Source organism: Panthera pardus, unplaced genomic scaffold, assembly GCF_024362965.1.
Source record: "Panthera pardus isolate Hobbes unplaced genomic scaffold, ASM2436296v1 HiC_scaffold_12, whole genome shotgun sequence".
In the NCBI taxonomy this organism is placed as follows: Eukaryota; Metazoa; Chordata; class Mammalia; order Carnivora; family Felidae; genus Panthera; species Panthera pardus.
In genome coordinates this window covers 224,122-239,209 of record NW_026526677.1, presented here as the reverse complement: position 1 = coordinate 239,209, position 15,088 = coordinate 224,122, and the positions used below count along the sequence as shown (strand labels likewise).

The 15,088-nt window shown below is 65.5% G+C and overlaps 1 protein-coding gene across 1 annotated transcript; it reads right to left on the bottom strand.

Moving 5' to 3' along the window:
* Positions 1-661: 661 nt before the first annotated feature.
* On the bottom strand, positions 662-13,819 carry B4GALNT4 (beta-1,4-N-acetyl-galactosaminyltransferase 4). The gene is made up of 20 exons (XM_053899257.1): positions 13,365-13,819; positions 10,231-10,334; positions 9,757-9,852; positions 9,570-9,665; positions 9,390-9,480; positions 9,207-9,307; positions 8,959-9,026; positions 8,668-8,746; positions 7,508-7,574; positions 7,232-7,366; positions 7,049-7,158; positions 6,868-6,968; positions 6,689-6,789; positions 5,648-6,548; positions 2,768-3,057; positions 2,469-2,622; positions 2,257-2,329; positions 1,991-2,144; positions 1,528-1,654; positions 662-1,119 (listed from the first exon to the last, which is right to left on the bottom strand). Exons 1-20 carry the CDS (start codon positions 13,513-13,515, stop codon positions 996-998), a joined length of 3,123 nt encoding a protein of 1,040 aa, XP_053755232.1. The 5' UTR covers positions 13,516-13,819; the 3' UTR covers positions 662-995.
* Between the last annotated feature and the right edge of the window lie 1,269 nt (positions 13,820-15,088).

Below are 15,088 nucleotides of genomic sequence, written 5' to 3'. Positions count from 1 at the left end.
CATATAGGCAGCTGCTTAGTACCAGGCAGAGCACTGGGACCCATCTTCAGACAGCTGAGACCCCCAGGGAGGGGCTGGGCCTTGACAGCATCATCCAGCCTCTGGGTCAGCACTCTCCTAGTGTGCTCCTGACCCTGAACTTCCACTGACACGAACAGAAGTAAAATAATCACCCCCCCCCCACCCCCATTATGGCGTAAACCAGCTTGAGTTGGGTTTTCTGCTTCTGGCAGCTCAGCCCTGAGTGCCACTCCCAATGTGGCCACAGAATGGGTGCCGAGTTCACCTTGACCTTCTAGGAAGACCGGGTAGGGCTAACATCCAAGTTCTGTTTTCAAAAGGAGTGAAATGACCGAACGTTCTTTTCTCAAAGCTGTGCAGGCCCTGCCCCGTGTCTGTCACTGGTGGCCACATGACTCCACGGGCACCAAGCAGCAGGAAAGAGGCCCGAAGCCCTTTCACCTCCAGGTCCCACCTCTGAAGGTCAAGAGGAGAGGGCAGGAAGAGAGTGGTCTCGGGAGAGTGTGGGGTCGGTAGCTGCTGCTGCTGCTGTGGGACAGGAAGGGGCCTCAGGGGCAGAGAGAGTGCCCGTGAGGGCAGGGCTCCTGGCAGTCACTGAGGCTTATCTCTGCCCTCCCAAGAGAACCAGGCAGAGGACAAGTCAGAACTAAAAAAAATATTTCATTTCATTCTGAATAAAAAACGGAACAGACAGAACTCTCGGAAATCCTGAAAACAACGTCATCGCTACAGCAAAATTTCACAGAAATCATCGCGCAGAGTGTGGAGACCAAGCCCGGGCCCCAACCAGCTGTGAAGGCTGCCTCTCTGGGGAGGGGCACAAAGGGGGCGGTGGCCTCGCTGGGCCAGGCACAGGTGGTGGCCATTCCCCTGTGATAAGCCTTGCCGGGGTTCCCAGGGCCCGGGCTCAGGGCCCGGCCTCCAGCCCCCACCACGGGACGGCGGCCAGGGGCTGGGAGGGGGTTGCCTGGTCTTCAGGATCCCTCGGTGCGGGAGCCCTTCCGGCCACGTGCGCCCCACATTCCCCGCTTGGAGTGGTAGTGGTGGTAGAAATTCCGCACTCGGAGTCGCTCCACCTCCAGCCCTGCCTGCAGGACCCTGGGTGGAAAGGGGGTGTCAGGACCCTGGAGAGGGGTGCCTATAGGATCTGGGTGGTAGGGGGATAGTTGTGGCTGCCCTGGTTCTTCTGGAGCCTGGGGGCAGGGCAGCATGGAAGTGCTCAGGACCCTGGCCCAAGGGCTAGGGGTGTCAGGCCTTCCCCTACTGTGGGACCCCGGTGGGAGATGGGGACTCAGGGCCACCACTGGGCCTATAGATCTGGGGACAGAATTTGGTGCAAGGCTGTTCCCGAGTCTGCAGAACCCTAGAGATAGGAAGAGGTGTGGGGTGGGGTAGGGTCACAGATCCTGGGATACGAAGCAGAAGTCCCTGCAGCACGTGAGGACCCTGGGGTACCCTCCCCGCTCAGAGGAAGTATCCTCAGTCCCCGAGATGGGGGGCAGTCACCTGTCCAGGAGCTCCCAGTCCTCGCCCCCCCACTGGTCCCGGAACTCCTCAGTGTTCATGCCCCCGACGCGGTCGAAGTCTGACTTGTAGATCCCGAAGAGGCCGAAGCCATTCACCTCCCAGTAGCCTGGGTAGGGAGGTGCCCTTCAGACACCAGAACCTGCAAGCCTTCCTCCCCAGCCTCCAGAGGGGGTCTGCTGCAGGGTCCCATCCTCAGAGGGGCGTCAAGAGTCACTCTTCTGTGTGGGGTCATAACCTGCGGCCCTGCACACGACTGGGGTGCTGGAGGAGGTTCCCAGGCATGACCCTGGAGGCTCTGGGGTCCTAGGCAATACGCGGGGCGTTGATGGATCCCCAGGCCCACCTCCGGGGTTGGGAGAGGCCCCCAGGGGCCTGGGCCTCACCCTGCCCTTGGCGGAACTCCCAGTGTTATTGGGGTATGGGGAGGCACCCAGGGCATTACCGTGCGGGTCCCCCGGCGAGCTCCCACAGCCCAGGCGCATGACCACGGGTGCAAAGGCCAGTTTGCCCTCCACACAGTGTTTGCGGATGCCGTCCAGGATGCTGGGCGGGAAGTGGATGTGCAGATCACAGAGGAAAACGATGCTGCTGGCATCCTGGAGGCCGAGGTCACGGGGAGGCCTGAGCACGCCCCTCCGCTCCCCCAGCGGAGTTCCTTCCTTGGTGGTCTGGACGGGCTCTCCCCGCTCCCCCAACCCTCCCACGCACCTCCACCGCGTCCACTCCAGCCTGCAAGCCCGCCGAGCGCTCAAAGTTTCCAGTTCGCCTCAAATACTGGTACCTGGGGGAGGTGGGGAGGAGAGCAGGGGGCCGGAGGTCACAGGCCCTGACCCCTGCGGGCCGGAGCTATAAAACCCGCGGCCCGGAAAGGGCGGGGGAGGCAAGGCGCGCTCGGCCGCCCCTGGCGGGGGCGCGGTTACCGGGGCAGCCGGGCAGAGCGCAGCGCCTGCTCGACGTCCATGTCCTCGCTCTCAAAGTCCACCAGGGTGATGCTGAAGTGCGAGTCCCCCGTGCGGGCGTGCAGCGCGGCCATGTCCGCCAGGAACCGGGCCACCCAGCGCGCCTGGTTCTTCACTGGAGGAAGGTGGTGCCGCTGAGCCCACCCCGACCTGACTCCGCGGGACCCGGTCCACGGCCAGCGGCGTTCCCGCTGGCCGCGGGGGCTCGTGGAAGGCCAGCCCACGTCCCAGGTGCCCGGGCCCGAGGCGGTCCCGCGCACCTGGCACGATGAAGTGTACCATCACGTCCTGGCGCCAGGCCAGGCGCAGCGGCCGGCAGAGCTCGGGGCGGCCGTCGGGGCGCGTGGGGGCGGCGGGAGCGGGCTCCGGGCTCTCCCCGTCGGCGTCGGCGCCTCCCGCGTGGGCTCCGGGCAGTCGCAGGAAGACGTACTCTGACAGGCGCAGGCGGCCGCCCCCGCGCTCCTGCAGCTCCAACTCCAGCAGGAAGCGGCTTCCGCGCGCGGAGTCCCGGCGCTTCTCCACGTTCACGATGCGCAGAAGCGCGTAGCGCCTGGGAAGCGGGGGCTGCGTCGGCACGCTGGGGCTCCAAGCTTGCGGCCCTCCCTCTTCCCTGCCCCCCTCCCCCCGACTGTTCCTGCGGGTCGCCCCCGGCTCCAGAAACCAGGGGGCCACTCAGAAGACGGGCTGGGGCAGCTGCCGTGAATTCCCTCTGTCCCAGGCTGCCCCCTCTCCCCCCCCCCCCCCCCCCCCACGCCGCGTCCTGCCGGGGAGCTCCGAGAGGGCGGGCGCCCATTTCGTGCCTCCCCTCCCTAGGGCAGCCTCCTCTGTGGTCTTCGTGTCACCGCTCACGCATCCACAGTGACCTTTATGACGGCGCCACCCACTGTCCACAGGACGAGGTTCGCTGGTCTTACACTGACATTCTAGGGCCTCAAGCCGACTCGAGCTTGCCTTCAATGTCCCCTCGTGCTGAGTGAGCCGACTTCCTCCTGCACTGGCTCTTTTTTCTGGGGTATCCAATCTGCAAGCTTGCCCCAATCCTCCCCGGCTCTTTCGAGGCTCCTCAGATAAGCCTCCCTTTTGCCTCTTCCGGCACCAGCCCCGGGGCTATCCTGACCCAGGGGAAGATGCCACTGGGCCTACCCTGAGCCTCTTCTGCCCCTTCCCTCCTTCTGGCCCTGCTGAGCGTCTTCGTCCCCCACTCTGTTACCAAGCAGAGGCTTCTCATCCTGGGAAAACGGGACCCTGCCCTTGACTAAAGTGGCTTCTTCCTTTCTCCAAATGCCCTCCCTTTGCAGACCCTGACCATGGGAGCCTACCTGTGTGACCCCCAACGAGTCCCCACTCCTCCCTGCAAACCCCGCCATTCCCACTGTGCTCTCCCCAAGCGTCAGGGACTTTCTGTCCCAAACACTCTGGGTCTTTCTGAACTCTGTCCTTAGGCCCACCCACACCCTACTCTCAGGAAGCTTTGAGCCAAGCACTCAGCCACCTAGAATCAAATCCCTGCCCTTCCCACACCATCTCATCACTGCCCTGGCACAAGCCTGGCAGTCACGGCCCCTGTGGGCTTCCCATCCCGTCCACTCCCCTCCAAGGCAGCAACAGGCCTGTCTGCAACCCCAACAGGTCGGCCCCTGTCTTGCTCAAAACCTGGTACGGTCTGCAAGAAAAATGAGTCCTGAGCAGGTTGCTCGAGGCCCACGATGGCCCCTTCTCCGTCCTCTGCACACCGGGCCCCTGGCCTCCTGCCCCAGTGCCTTTGCCTACCAGTGCTGTCTGTACTGGTTCTACTCCTCTTTTAAGGCTCACAGAACCCACCAGTGTCTCCTTTGGGGCCAACTTTGGGGCCTCCCATTCTCTGTCCCACTAGCCTACATATGGGGGTGGTGACAGGCCTGGATTCCTGGGGGGTGGGGGCGGGGATCAGAGGCAGCAATGGGGCAGGAGCCCTGCGCTCCCCTGAGCTGGAGAAAGACCCTCTGGGAAGACCCAGGAGCCCTGTACCAGAAGAGGAGGAGGGGTCCAGGGACTCTCAGCCTGACCTTTGGGTCTCTACTTGGAGGAGAGCCCTGGCTGGTTCAGATTCATTCTTGGGTTCAGGCCCAAGGTGACAGGGTGGGTTTGGAGGTTCAGGACAAGGGAGCCCACCCTGGGTGCCTGTGAGGAGGTGAGGCTTCTAACACTGAACAGGGACCCTGGACACTAAGAAGCCCCAGGAGACAGGGAAGAGACAGGGAGAGACAGCTGTTCCCTAGGAGGTCCGTGTGCCATGCCCAGACCAGCACCCTGTTAAACCCTGGGGAAGGTCTGAAGGTTCCACAGAGGCCAGGACTTCCCCTTCCCAGGCACACACTTCCCAGGGCCTCCCCTCCCACGCACCCCCCCAGGTCCTCCCCTTCCCAGGCGCACCCCCCCCCCCCCCCCCCCCGCAAGGGTCTCCCCTCCTGCACTCACCTCCTCCAGGGCCTCCCCTCCTACATGACCCCCCCACACCCTCCCACACTCACCCCCCAGGTCCTCTCCCTCCAGGTACCCCCCTCCTCCCCTCCTCCCCTCCCATTCGCATTCCCCAGGGCCTCCCCTCCCACTCACCCCCCCCCCCCCCCCCCCAGCGCCTCCACTTCCCAGGCGCACTTCCTCCCAGGGCCTCCCCTCCCACAAGCACCTCCCAGGGCTTCCCCTTCCCAGGCGCCCCCCCCAGGTCCTCCCCTTCCCAGGCGCACCCACCCCCCCAGGGCCTCCCCTCCCACACTCACCTCCTCCAGGGCCTCCCCTCCTACATGACCCCCCGACCCTCCCATACTCACCCCCCAGGTCCTCTCCTTCCCAGGAACCCCCCCTTCCCCCCTCCTCCCCTCCTATACACATTCCCCAGGGCCTACCCTCCCACTCACCCCCCCCCCCCGCCCCCCCCCAAGTCCTCCCCTCCCACACTCACCCCCCCAGGGCCTCCCCTTCCCAGGCGCACATCCTCCCAGGGCCTCCCCTCCCACGCGCACCTCCCAGGGCTTCCCCTTCCCAGGCCCTCCCTCCAGGGCCTCCCCTCCCATATGCCACCCCCCCCAACATTCACCACCCCCCAGGTCCTCCCCTTCCCAGGCGAACGCCCCCTAGGGCCTCCCCTCCCACGCGCACACTCCGGACGCACCCCGCCGTGGCGCGCGTTGAGCCGCTCCATGTACTGGGCCACCACGTCCACGGCCTCGGCCTCGGGCAGCTGCAGGTTCCCCGACACGTTGCAGCGCAGGTCGTTCCAGTCGGAGCGTAGCTGCTCGAAATCCACGGCGCCCACGCTGAACGTGCGCTGCCAGTCAATGGCGTCCTCGCGCCAGCGGCCTCGGGGGGCTCCCGCGGCCTCCTCGCTGTCCTCATCTTCGCCCCGCGCCCCGTCGTCGTCGTCTGCCTCCTCGTCGCCCGCTGCAGGCAGCTGCGCCCTGGACACTTGGGACAAGCTCAGGAAGGAGGTCACGGGCTGAGCTTCCGACGACAGGTTCGCGGCCGCGGTCGGAGCTGGGAGTCCCAGCAAGCGCGGCTGGCCCTCCAGGCTCCCCTGGGTGACCTGCGCCCGGGCCGGGGGCCTCAGCTCTGCGCTTGGGGAACCACCGGTCCTGCGGCCTCGAGACCGCGGCGGCCGCGGGGGCGCCCGCAGCTGCACCCGGGGAAGAGGTCTGGGGCGGAGGAAGACTCCGGGGAAGGGCGGCCAGGGTGGGCCGCGTGGGCCGAGAGGCGCCCGCAGTCCCGGCCGCACCCGCGTCACATACACCTTCGGGGGCTGCTGCTGAGCCGCAGCTCGGGGGCGCAGGGCGCGGCCCAAGAAGAGGGGCAGGGGGCGCGCGGCCCGGGCGGCCCAGCTCAGCGCCCGGGAGCGCCGGGTGGTGGGCAGGTCTCCGGGGCTGGGAGGCACCGGCGGGGCGGGCGTGGCTCCAGGCGCTGTGGGGGCCGCGGGCAGGGGGAGGTGGTGGCGGCTCTGCAGGGGGGACGCCTCCGTGGGCTCCAGGCTGTCTAGCAGCTCCCCCTCTTCCTCATCGTCCAGGAAGTCTGCGGGAAGCAGCCCAGGTGGGCACAGGCTGGGGGGGCGCACTCCACGCCCAGGCGGGCACACGCTGGGGGGCGCGCGGGGTCACTCCACGCCCAGGTGGGCACAGGCTGGGGGGCACGCGCGCGGGGGCGGTACTCACCATCCGGGTTGAGAAAGAGGAAGGCTCGGCGCTGCACCTCTTCCTCCTCGTCTTCCTCTCCCTCCTCCCTGTCCATCTTCATGTATTTATAGAACCCAAACCTGGGGCGGTGAGGGGCATCAGAGAGGACCCCCCTACCGGCCGCTGCCCCCGCCCCATCCCTTGCCTGCCCTGCCCACCTCTCCAAGTACAGCGGCGACTCTCGGTAGAAGCACTTGTTTTCCGTCTCCATGTGCGTGAGGCGCGTGTGGTCATTGGGGTAGACAAAGGACAGGTACACCTGTGGGCGGGGCAGAGGGCTCAGGGGACCCTGGGCGGGAGGCCGGGGCCTCAGGGAAGGTCTTGGTGAGGGGCACTTACAAACTGCAGCCCCTGGTATCTCGCGATTGGAAAGTCCTTGACAACATAGGTGGGGGCGTAGGCGCAGGGCTCCAGCACATTCTCCAGACTCGAAGGCTCCACCCGAGGTGCTGTGGGAGGAGTGGTCACAGAGTGGCAGGCTGGGTATCCCTGCCCCAACCCCCCTCCACGGTCCCCTCTCACTGAGGAAGAAGGTGTCTCGGGGGTCTGGGCGCAGCATGTCAGCTCTGGGCTCCTCCTGTGGCAGGCGCCCCCCGACGTGGCTGGCTGGAGACTGGGGGACATGGGCCACGTGGTCCATCTTCAGGGACGATTCATCTGGGGACAGAGGAATGTGTGGGGTCCTCAGGAGTACCCAAGGACCACTCCTCACCCCTCCCCACCCACATCGAGACCACCCTAAAGAGACCGCAGATCAGGAGCCCGCCCCCCTCCCCAAAGAGGCACTGGGCTCCACACCTGTGTACAGGGAGATGTGAGCAGAGCCTATGACCTCAAACTTCAGGCCTGGCAGGAAGGCTCGCCACTAGGGAAGGGAGAGAGCGGTCAGGACCAAAGCTCTGTGGTCCTGGAGCTGGAGAGGAACGGGTCTTTTCTGAACGTGGGCACGGGGAGCAGGTGGGGACAGCCCCTTCAAGGGCACAGGAAGCTTGGAGGTTGGATGGCAGAGGGGTTCTTGGTGGATGGGACACCCCCCTCCCATGCTCCCTCCAGGCCTTTCCTGACACCCTAAGCACTTCCTTACCCGCTGGTTATGGCTTTGCCACGGCCTCCTTCCCCATGCTGCAGCCGTCGCCTTCCTGGCGGTCACAGCCAGCCTTCTAGAGGCCCCTACCCCTCACCTCACTGGCCCTCACCCTCCCTGTTTCCCCATTCCTGTGGCAGCTCCTTCTCAGTCTCCTCCTTTGCAGACTCGGTTCCTCCCTCCCTCAAGCTGGGGTTCCTGGGAGCTGTTCCAGGCCCTCTCCCTTCCTAGCTCATTCTGGGTCTTCTTGGCACCCCCTTGGCTTCCACAAGATCACCCCAAGCCTGCGTTTCCAGCCTGGACTCCCTGCCAGCTGAGCTGGGTTGATGCCTAGCACATAGAGTCGACGCATGCCCCATCTCCCCCAGCCAGGCTCAGGCCCCACCTCCCCGCTTCAGGGACCATGTCTAAAAGATCCGCCCCCGCCCAGGCTCTCTGCAGCAGTGGCCAAAGGGTTTTTCCTGAAATGCAAACCCAATTGCTTTGGGCTGTCCAGGGTTCGCGCTGCAGGCCCTGCCTGGCCACTGGATCCTCTGGAGTTCTGGAAGAACTCTGCTGTTCCTCTGCTGTTCTTGAGATCACCCGAGGCACTCCAATTCTCTCCTCACTGGATCTCCCTACGAATGTCTCCTCTCTCAAGACTCTACTCAAGCGCCACTTCTCCATGAAGCCTCCCTGGGCAGAGTTGATCTTGGACACCCCCCCCCCCCCCCCCGCCCCGTCCCTGAGTGTCTGCTTTGCTAACTAGATGGGAACTCCTGGGGGTGAGGGGGCAGGACCCACACCATTGTCCTGCAGGGAGTGCTGGGAGCAGAGAGAGCAGGGGAAGGGACGTGGATTCTCCAGAAGCCCACGGACGGCAGGCCACACTCACGCCCACTTCCACGTGGTCTGAGCCTCGGTCATCCTGCTTGTGCAGCAGCTCAAAGTAGTACCTCCGGGAGGCCATGAGCCTGGGGACATAAGCGGTCAGGGCGACATGCTCCTACCATGCTCCAGGAGCCCCAGACAGAAACCCCAGAAAAGGCGGGGTGCTCGGGGGCGGTCCCTCGGGGCGATGGCAGTGTGGCCACGACAGTACAGGTGCGGTGGTTTCTGTGTGCTGGTGCACATTCCCCCCCACCCCCCGATACACCCTGATGCACACACGCTCCCAGTCACTCACCGCTTGGGCTTGGACACCTGCGAGCTGAACTTGGTGAATTCCCCAGGTGCTGTCCACTCTGAGCCAGTCTGGGAAGCGATACAGAAGGGTGGGGGGGTTCACCCTCTCCTCGGGGGCACCAGCCTCATCCAGTCCCCGTCCCTCAGAAGCTGGAGGAGACAGGTGACGGAGGCGGAGGAGGCCCAGTGAAGACAGTTGGGGGTGTGGGCGGAGGGGCTGGGGTGGGAGGGCTGTGGGGTTAAGGGTACCTTGCCCACAAAGGCCACCAGCTGGGCACCCGCCGGGCTCTCATCTGGGCTCAGCCAGAACTCGGAGTTGTCATCCGAAGCCACAGAGAACTGGACGTCTCCTAGGCCACAGGACAGGGGCTCAGGGGGGTGGTGTGGGGCCCTTCCTGCTGCCCCCTCCCTGGCACATCCCCGCCCCCGCACCATCTCTCGCCGGGTGGATGAAGCCGAAAATCCGTAGTCCGTAGTTCTTCCACTTGGGGGACACGGCCAACTTCTTCACGGTGGTGCGAGTCTGGGGGGACAGTGGCCTCTGACGTCAAAGCCTTTCCCTGTCCTGCCCTGCCCCCCACCCCCTGCCAGCTCCCTACCACTGGCACTCACGTGCGGAAACAGCGGGAAGTGCAGGTTCCTCCTTAGATGGCCCACGGCGCCTCCGCACCAGTCCTCAAACACATGCAGGTTCACCTGCCCCTTGTACTGGGGGGCGGGAGGTGGGCCTTACCTTCTGCACAGCCCCCCCCCCCCCCAGCCCTCCCCTGAAGCTCATCACAAGCCAAGCAGAGCTCACCTCTTCCCACCACGGGGGAACCTGATGGGTGAGGTTCAGAGGGGGTGGCTTTCCAGCCCCCACAGGAAACAGCATGTTTGGGTCCCGTCCTTCTGGCTACAGGACAGAAAAGGCACCAGGGTCAAAGCAGAGCAATGGGAAGACAGGGAGGGGTCACCCCCCCCACACACACACACACCGGGACACACCTCACAAGGACTCCCCTGTACACATCCAGCCATAAAATCCCGAACCCATGGTACCCCAACCACACACACCCAGAGGACCCTCACCACACCTGCCCAGGCAAGCACTGGCCAGCACGCTCGTGCACACCCATGCCTGCCGGACGTGAACCGCAGGCTGGGCTGTGCTCCGTGCCTGCACCCACGTCCCCCATCCACCCAGTCCACAGGTCCCGAGGCCACTGGCACACTAGTGGCCTCAGGGATGTGTGTGTGCCGCACACGCGTTCTTTCCCACAGCCCTGCTCACCACCTGCTCCTCCTCCCGACTCTCGCTGGAGTCCTCCGCCCTCTGTGTGGACAGCGCAGCCCGGACGCCCCTGCCCTCCGTCACACCGCTCAGCTTCTCACCATCTGTGGGTGGCACGTGGGGCATGACTGGGGCCCAGGCTCTCTCCGAGGCGGCCCCTGCCGCTGGGGGTCAGGTGGGGACAGCAGTGTCTCCTGCTGAAGCCTTCGCACTTCAGTCTGCTCCCCGTGCTGCCCAGGGCCCCACCTGTGGCTGTGCAATTGCTCTCTGGGTCCTTCTTCCACATTCCGCCTCTGGGGTGGGTAGCCCCCTCTCAAGCCCTCCACCTGGCTTCTCCTAGCCCCCTGACTGGTGCCAGGGAGCAGAGTCATGTGTGTGCATGTGCTAATGCATATACATACACACTTATCTGGCCATCCTCACCGCGGCTCTGCCTCCAGGAAGGCCCCCAGGACTACTGCACTGTGCCCTCAGCACTTTTCCCTCGTCCTGAGGGTTCTGTGTCTCCCTCCCTCATCAGAACTGTGTGCTAAGGGTTAGTGCTAGCGCTTGTTATTGGAAAGCTGGTGCTTTTGTCTTAAGGCTAAGCCAGCCCCTGCTCACAGCACATGTGCCACCTGCTGGCCTTGAGAGGGGTTCAGGACCAGAGAAGTCCTGGCACCAGCCTGGACAGAAGAGGAACAGACATGCTGGTCTGGCTGCTGGGGGGCCGGGGGCCAACATGGCTCCAGCGACTATGACCCTGAGGAACCCCTCCTAGGTCTGTCTGTAGCTCTCTCCAGAGCTTGGCACCCTTATCAACAACCCCTATCCTAGGGCCGACCATCCCCATGCCCCTAACTCCCTCAAATTCCCAGGCTTCTTGCCTAAGCTGTGGACCTGAACATCCCACCCTGTCCTCTGGGGGGAGGGGTGTGCCACACCTTGAGACTCAAGGCTCTTCTGGGAGGCTTTATTATATCCCACCTCTGCCCCCAGCCCCGTGCTCCCAGCCAGGGATACCCAATCCAGGAGCACCCCCTCTGCTCCAGGGCAAGCCGGAATTTCGACATTCATGCCCATCCTTCAATCCAGACCCACAGATTCCTGTGTGGACACAATTGGCCTGAGTCCCTTCTCCGTGGGAGGGGAGCTGACCTTAGTCTCCTGCCTGGAGGACCCCTGTGGTACTTGCCCACCTGCTCCTTCTTCTGGGTTCCTCCCCCACTGTCCTCTGTCCAGCTGGGAGGTGAGCCCCTAAGAGGCTCCTGGCCAAATCCCCCCAGCCTGGCCCTATGCTCCCTGCCCACCAAGCTAAGTCCATGGGTACCAGGAGCCTTCTGTGGTGGGGTCCCAGCCCAGCCTTCCACCACTGTCCAGCACAGTGAGATCCCCAGAGGGCTCCTGCCACATGGGTATCCTGCAGGATACCAGGAAGGTAGACCCCCTGTCCCGCTCCAGTGCTGCCTCCCCAGTTGGAAGTGAAGACAGCACTGACCCAACAGTCAAAAAGTCCTCGGGCGTGCCCAGCTGCTCCGCTTCTCACAAGCCTTACCCTGGTGGGAGCCCAGGTGGCTGGACGAAGAGGCTGCAGCCCAGAGCCAGGACCCATGGGCTGGGGCTTTCCTGGAAGGTGCCCCATGAGAGTTTGACCTTCCAGGACGCTGAGCAGCTCCTGCTCACCCAGGAGTCGTAAGGGCAGTCTGCTGGTCCAGCTGAGAGCAGAGATGCCCTCAGAAATGGGGTTCCCACACTGCTACTCCCTCCGTTGCTGAGCTAGACTCCCCAGCTACTCAGGAAGTCAGTTGGTGAAGGCTGCGGTTGCTCCGAAAGCCACAGAGGTGGCTGGGGAGGGGGGGTGGGTTTTCTTCTGTGTCACTGGGTCACGATCTGGGATCCTGCCTTATTTGCTGATAGCTGGGGGAGGGGGGCTTCTTTTAGGGACTGAGCTGTGCTGGGGACCCCTCATGGGTGTGGTGGCTGTGAGGGGTGTAGACTCTGGGGGGTTGGGACAAGCTCCACACCCCTGGCCTGCGAGGTCTGTGGAGCCAGGTGTCCAGCCACATGGAAAGGAGGCAGAAGGGGACCGAGCAGGGAGGCCCTCAGTGGAGTGGCCCTGGGTGCCGTGGGCCAAAGTCACTGTTAGGAAGAGGGTGAGGAAGCGGGACCCACACCCCTGACCTCTCACCCTAAGGGCACCCAGCACCACACTTCCTAAGAAGGGGCAGGGGCAGCCCGGCTGGGAGCTTCCCTGCCTGGGCAGAGGAGGCTTCTGCTCCCGGCCTCTGCTGGGAGGTTTAAGGTGGGGGGGGGGGGGGGGAGTGTTACTCCCTGAGGTGCTTCCCTCTCTCCCATGCCCTCCCCCTTCCCCAGGTTCTAGGCTCCCTGCTTCTCCCCTTCCCACCAGGTTGTCACAGGCTCATCCCTCCTGCCAGGCACACTCTCCCCCCAGATGTCGTGGGCGGGCAGCACTACCTTCAAGGGGCCATCCAGACCCCCCCTGCCCTGGCTCTTTCGCACCACACTCACCAGGAACTGATGTGCTTTGTGGGTTTATTGTCTTCACCGGAGTGTGAGCTGGAGGAGCCTGGGAAAGTTTACTCCAGGCAGTTCAGGGGTCCCCAGGCTGGACCCCCATCACTGTGCTTCCCCACCCCCACCCCCACCACAAAAGCCTGCCCCCTGTCACAGGGTTACTTAGGGCACCCCTCAGGAAGCCTTCCAACTGCACCAGTCAGCTTCCTCCAAACCCTCCCCGACCCCCACCCCGAGGGGAGGCTGGACCCCTCCCTCCTCTCTCCCCCAGCAGACGGGTAAACTGAGGAAACAAGCGGTGGGGGTGCGAGGCCTTCCTGAAAAGCCCAGCCTGCAGGGCCTGCGGGCGATCTCCCTGAGAGCCCGCTGTTCACCCCGTCACTGCTGGCTCCAGGTCACATCCCGGAGTCGGCCCGGGTTCGGGGACGCTCCCCAAGAGGGTCGCGGGCGTCACTGCTGACGTCATTGGGCTCCGGGCCCGGCCGAACCGCGCCCCCTGCCCAAATACCGCAGAGCCGGGAAGGGCGGGCGGCCGGGGTCTCCGGGCGCGGTGCGGAGGCCCGGCCCCCCAGCGCTCCTCGGGGTGCCCCCGCCCCCCGCCCCCGGGTGCGCCCCCGTACCTCGCCCGTAGCCCAGGCGCTGGCGCAGCGCGCGGCCCTGGCGCACCAGGCTCAGGTGCACGTACGTGAGCCACGCGGCGCAGGTGACCAGCACCAGCAGCAGCAGCAGCTTGATCTGTTTGCGGATCTTCTTCACCGGGAACCACGGCATCGCGCCCGGCCCCGCCCCGCCTCGGGCCGCGCTCAGCGGCACCGCTGCGGCCCCCGGTTCCCGCGCGCCCCGCGCCGCGGCCCCCGGCCCCGCATGGCCCTTTGTCCGCCGCCCGCGGCCACACCGAGCGGCCGCGACCCCAGGCTGCCCCCCGCCCCCCGGCCGCGGGCCCGGGGTGGGCGGCGGAGCGGCTCCCGGCGGTGCCCCCGCCCGGCCCCGCCCGGCCGCTCGGGCTCCACGCTCCTGGGGGCCGCGGCGGGACCCAGCAGCATCCACGCTGCGGTGCTACCCACCGTGAAACGGGCCCGGCGGCCGCGCGGCGCGAGCCAACCGGGGCCCGGCCGGCCCGCGGGGAGCCAATCGGCGGCGCGGGGGGCGGGGCCGGCGGGTTAGGGTGTGCCCGCCGCCCGTCTCCACGCAACGCGCGCGCATCCACCTGGGCGCGCCGGCCCGCGCAGCTCCCGGGCGCGGGGGGCCGGAGGTGCGGAGGCCCGGGGACGGGGCCCCGGGAGGGGTTCACGGAGGTCGGGGAGGTGCGGGGGACAGGGGAACGAGGGTCCGGGGGGGGGGCGCGAAGGACGCGGGGACACGGGACAGAGGTCAGGCGGTGTCCAAGGGACAATGTGGTGCGAAGGACGCGGGAAGCAGGGACGGGGGATGGGGAGGTGCAGAGGCCGGGGGCAGGGGTGTTGGTGGGTGGGGACGGGGGCGGGCATAGAGGCAGGGGACATGCAGAGGACCGAGGACTGGGGTTGCCCGAGGGACGGGCTGCAGAGTCAGGGGGACGCGGGAAGTGCAGAGGTGCGGGGTAGGGGAGACACAGAGCCCTGGAGGATGTGGACGTGGTTACGCGGGGGTGGGGACCAGGGTGTGTAGGGACGGAGGCAGTGGAAGGCGCAGGCTGTATGGGTTGGGGGACGGTCGGGACACAGGCAACAGAGGACTCAGGGACAGGAAATGGGGGGCACCAGGGCTTGGGGAATGTGCGGGAAAGCTGGGAATAGGGGTACAGCCTGGTCTTGGAGTTGGAGCCAGCCTCTAGAAAACAGTGCAGCCAGAAGGAACGGGGCTCCGAGTGGAGGAAAAGAAGTTCGGGAGAGAGACAGGTGGTAGGTAATGATGATGGGTGAGGGGGGCAGGAGTGGGTGTGTGGGCCTTGCCGCGGAAGTGAGACAGAGGAGGGTCTCCAAAGCACGTGGCTTCATCCTGCAGGGCCAGAGTCTTAACCAGGCTTCCACGTGGGTGGGCGGCAGAGGGGCCTGGTGGTGGCTTCCAGCGAATGCAGAGTGAACACGGAGAGAAGTTGCACAGACAGATGGGGCAGCGCAGACCGGAAGGGTCAGGAGGGGTGCACAACGTAGGTCTTCCACGTCCACTGTGGACTTGAGTGCTGGGGTCTGGCGTGCGGCTCCCGCTGAGCTGACGGTGAACTTTGTGCACTTGGTTCCAGTTCTTGCCTGGGCCATTCTGACCCGCCCAGCGGCCAGCCTGACCCTTCTCCCTTTACCCCTTCCTGCACCTGTTCCAGTCTTGTGTTGCTGTGTAACCAACCACCCCAACATTAGTGGTGTGA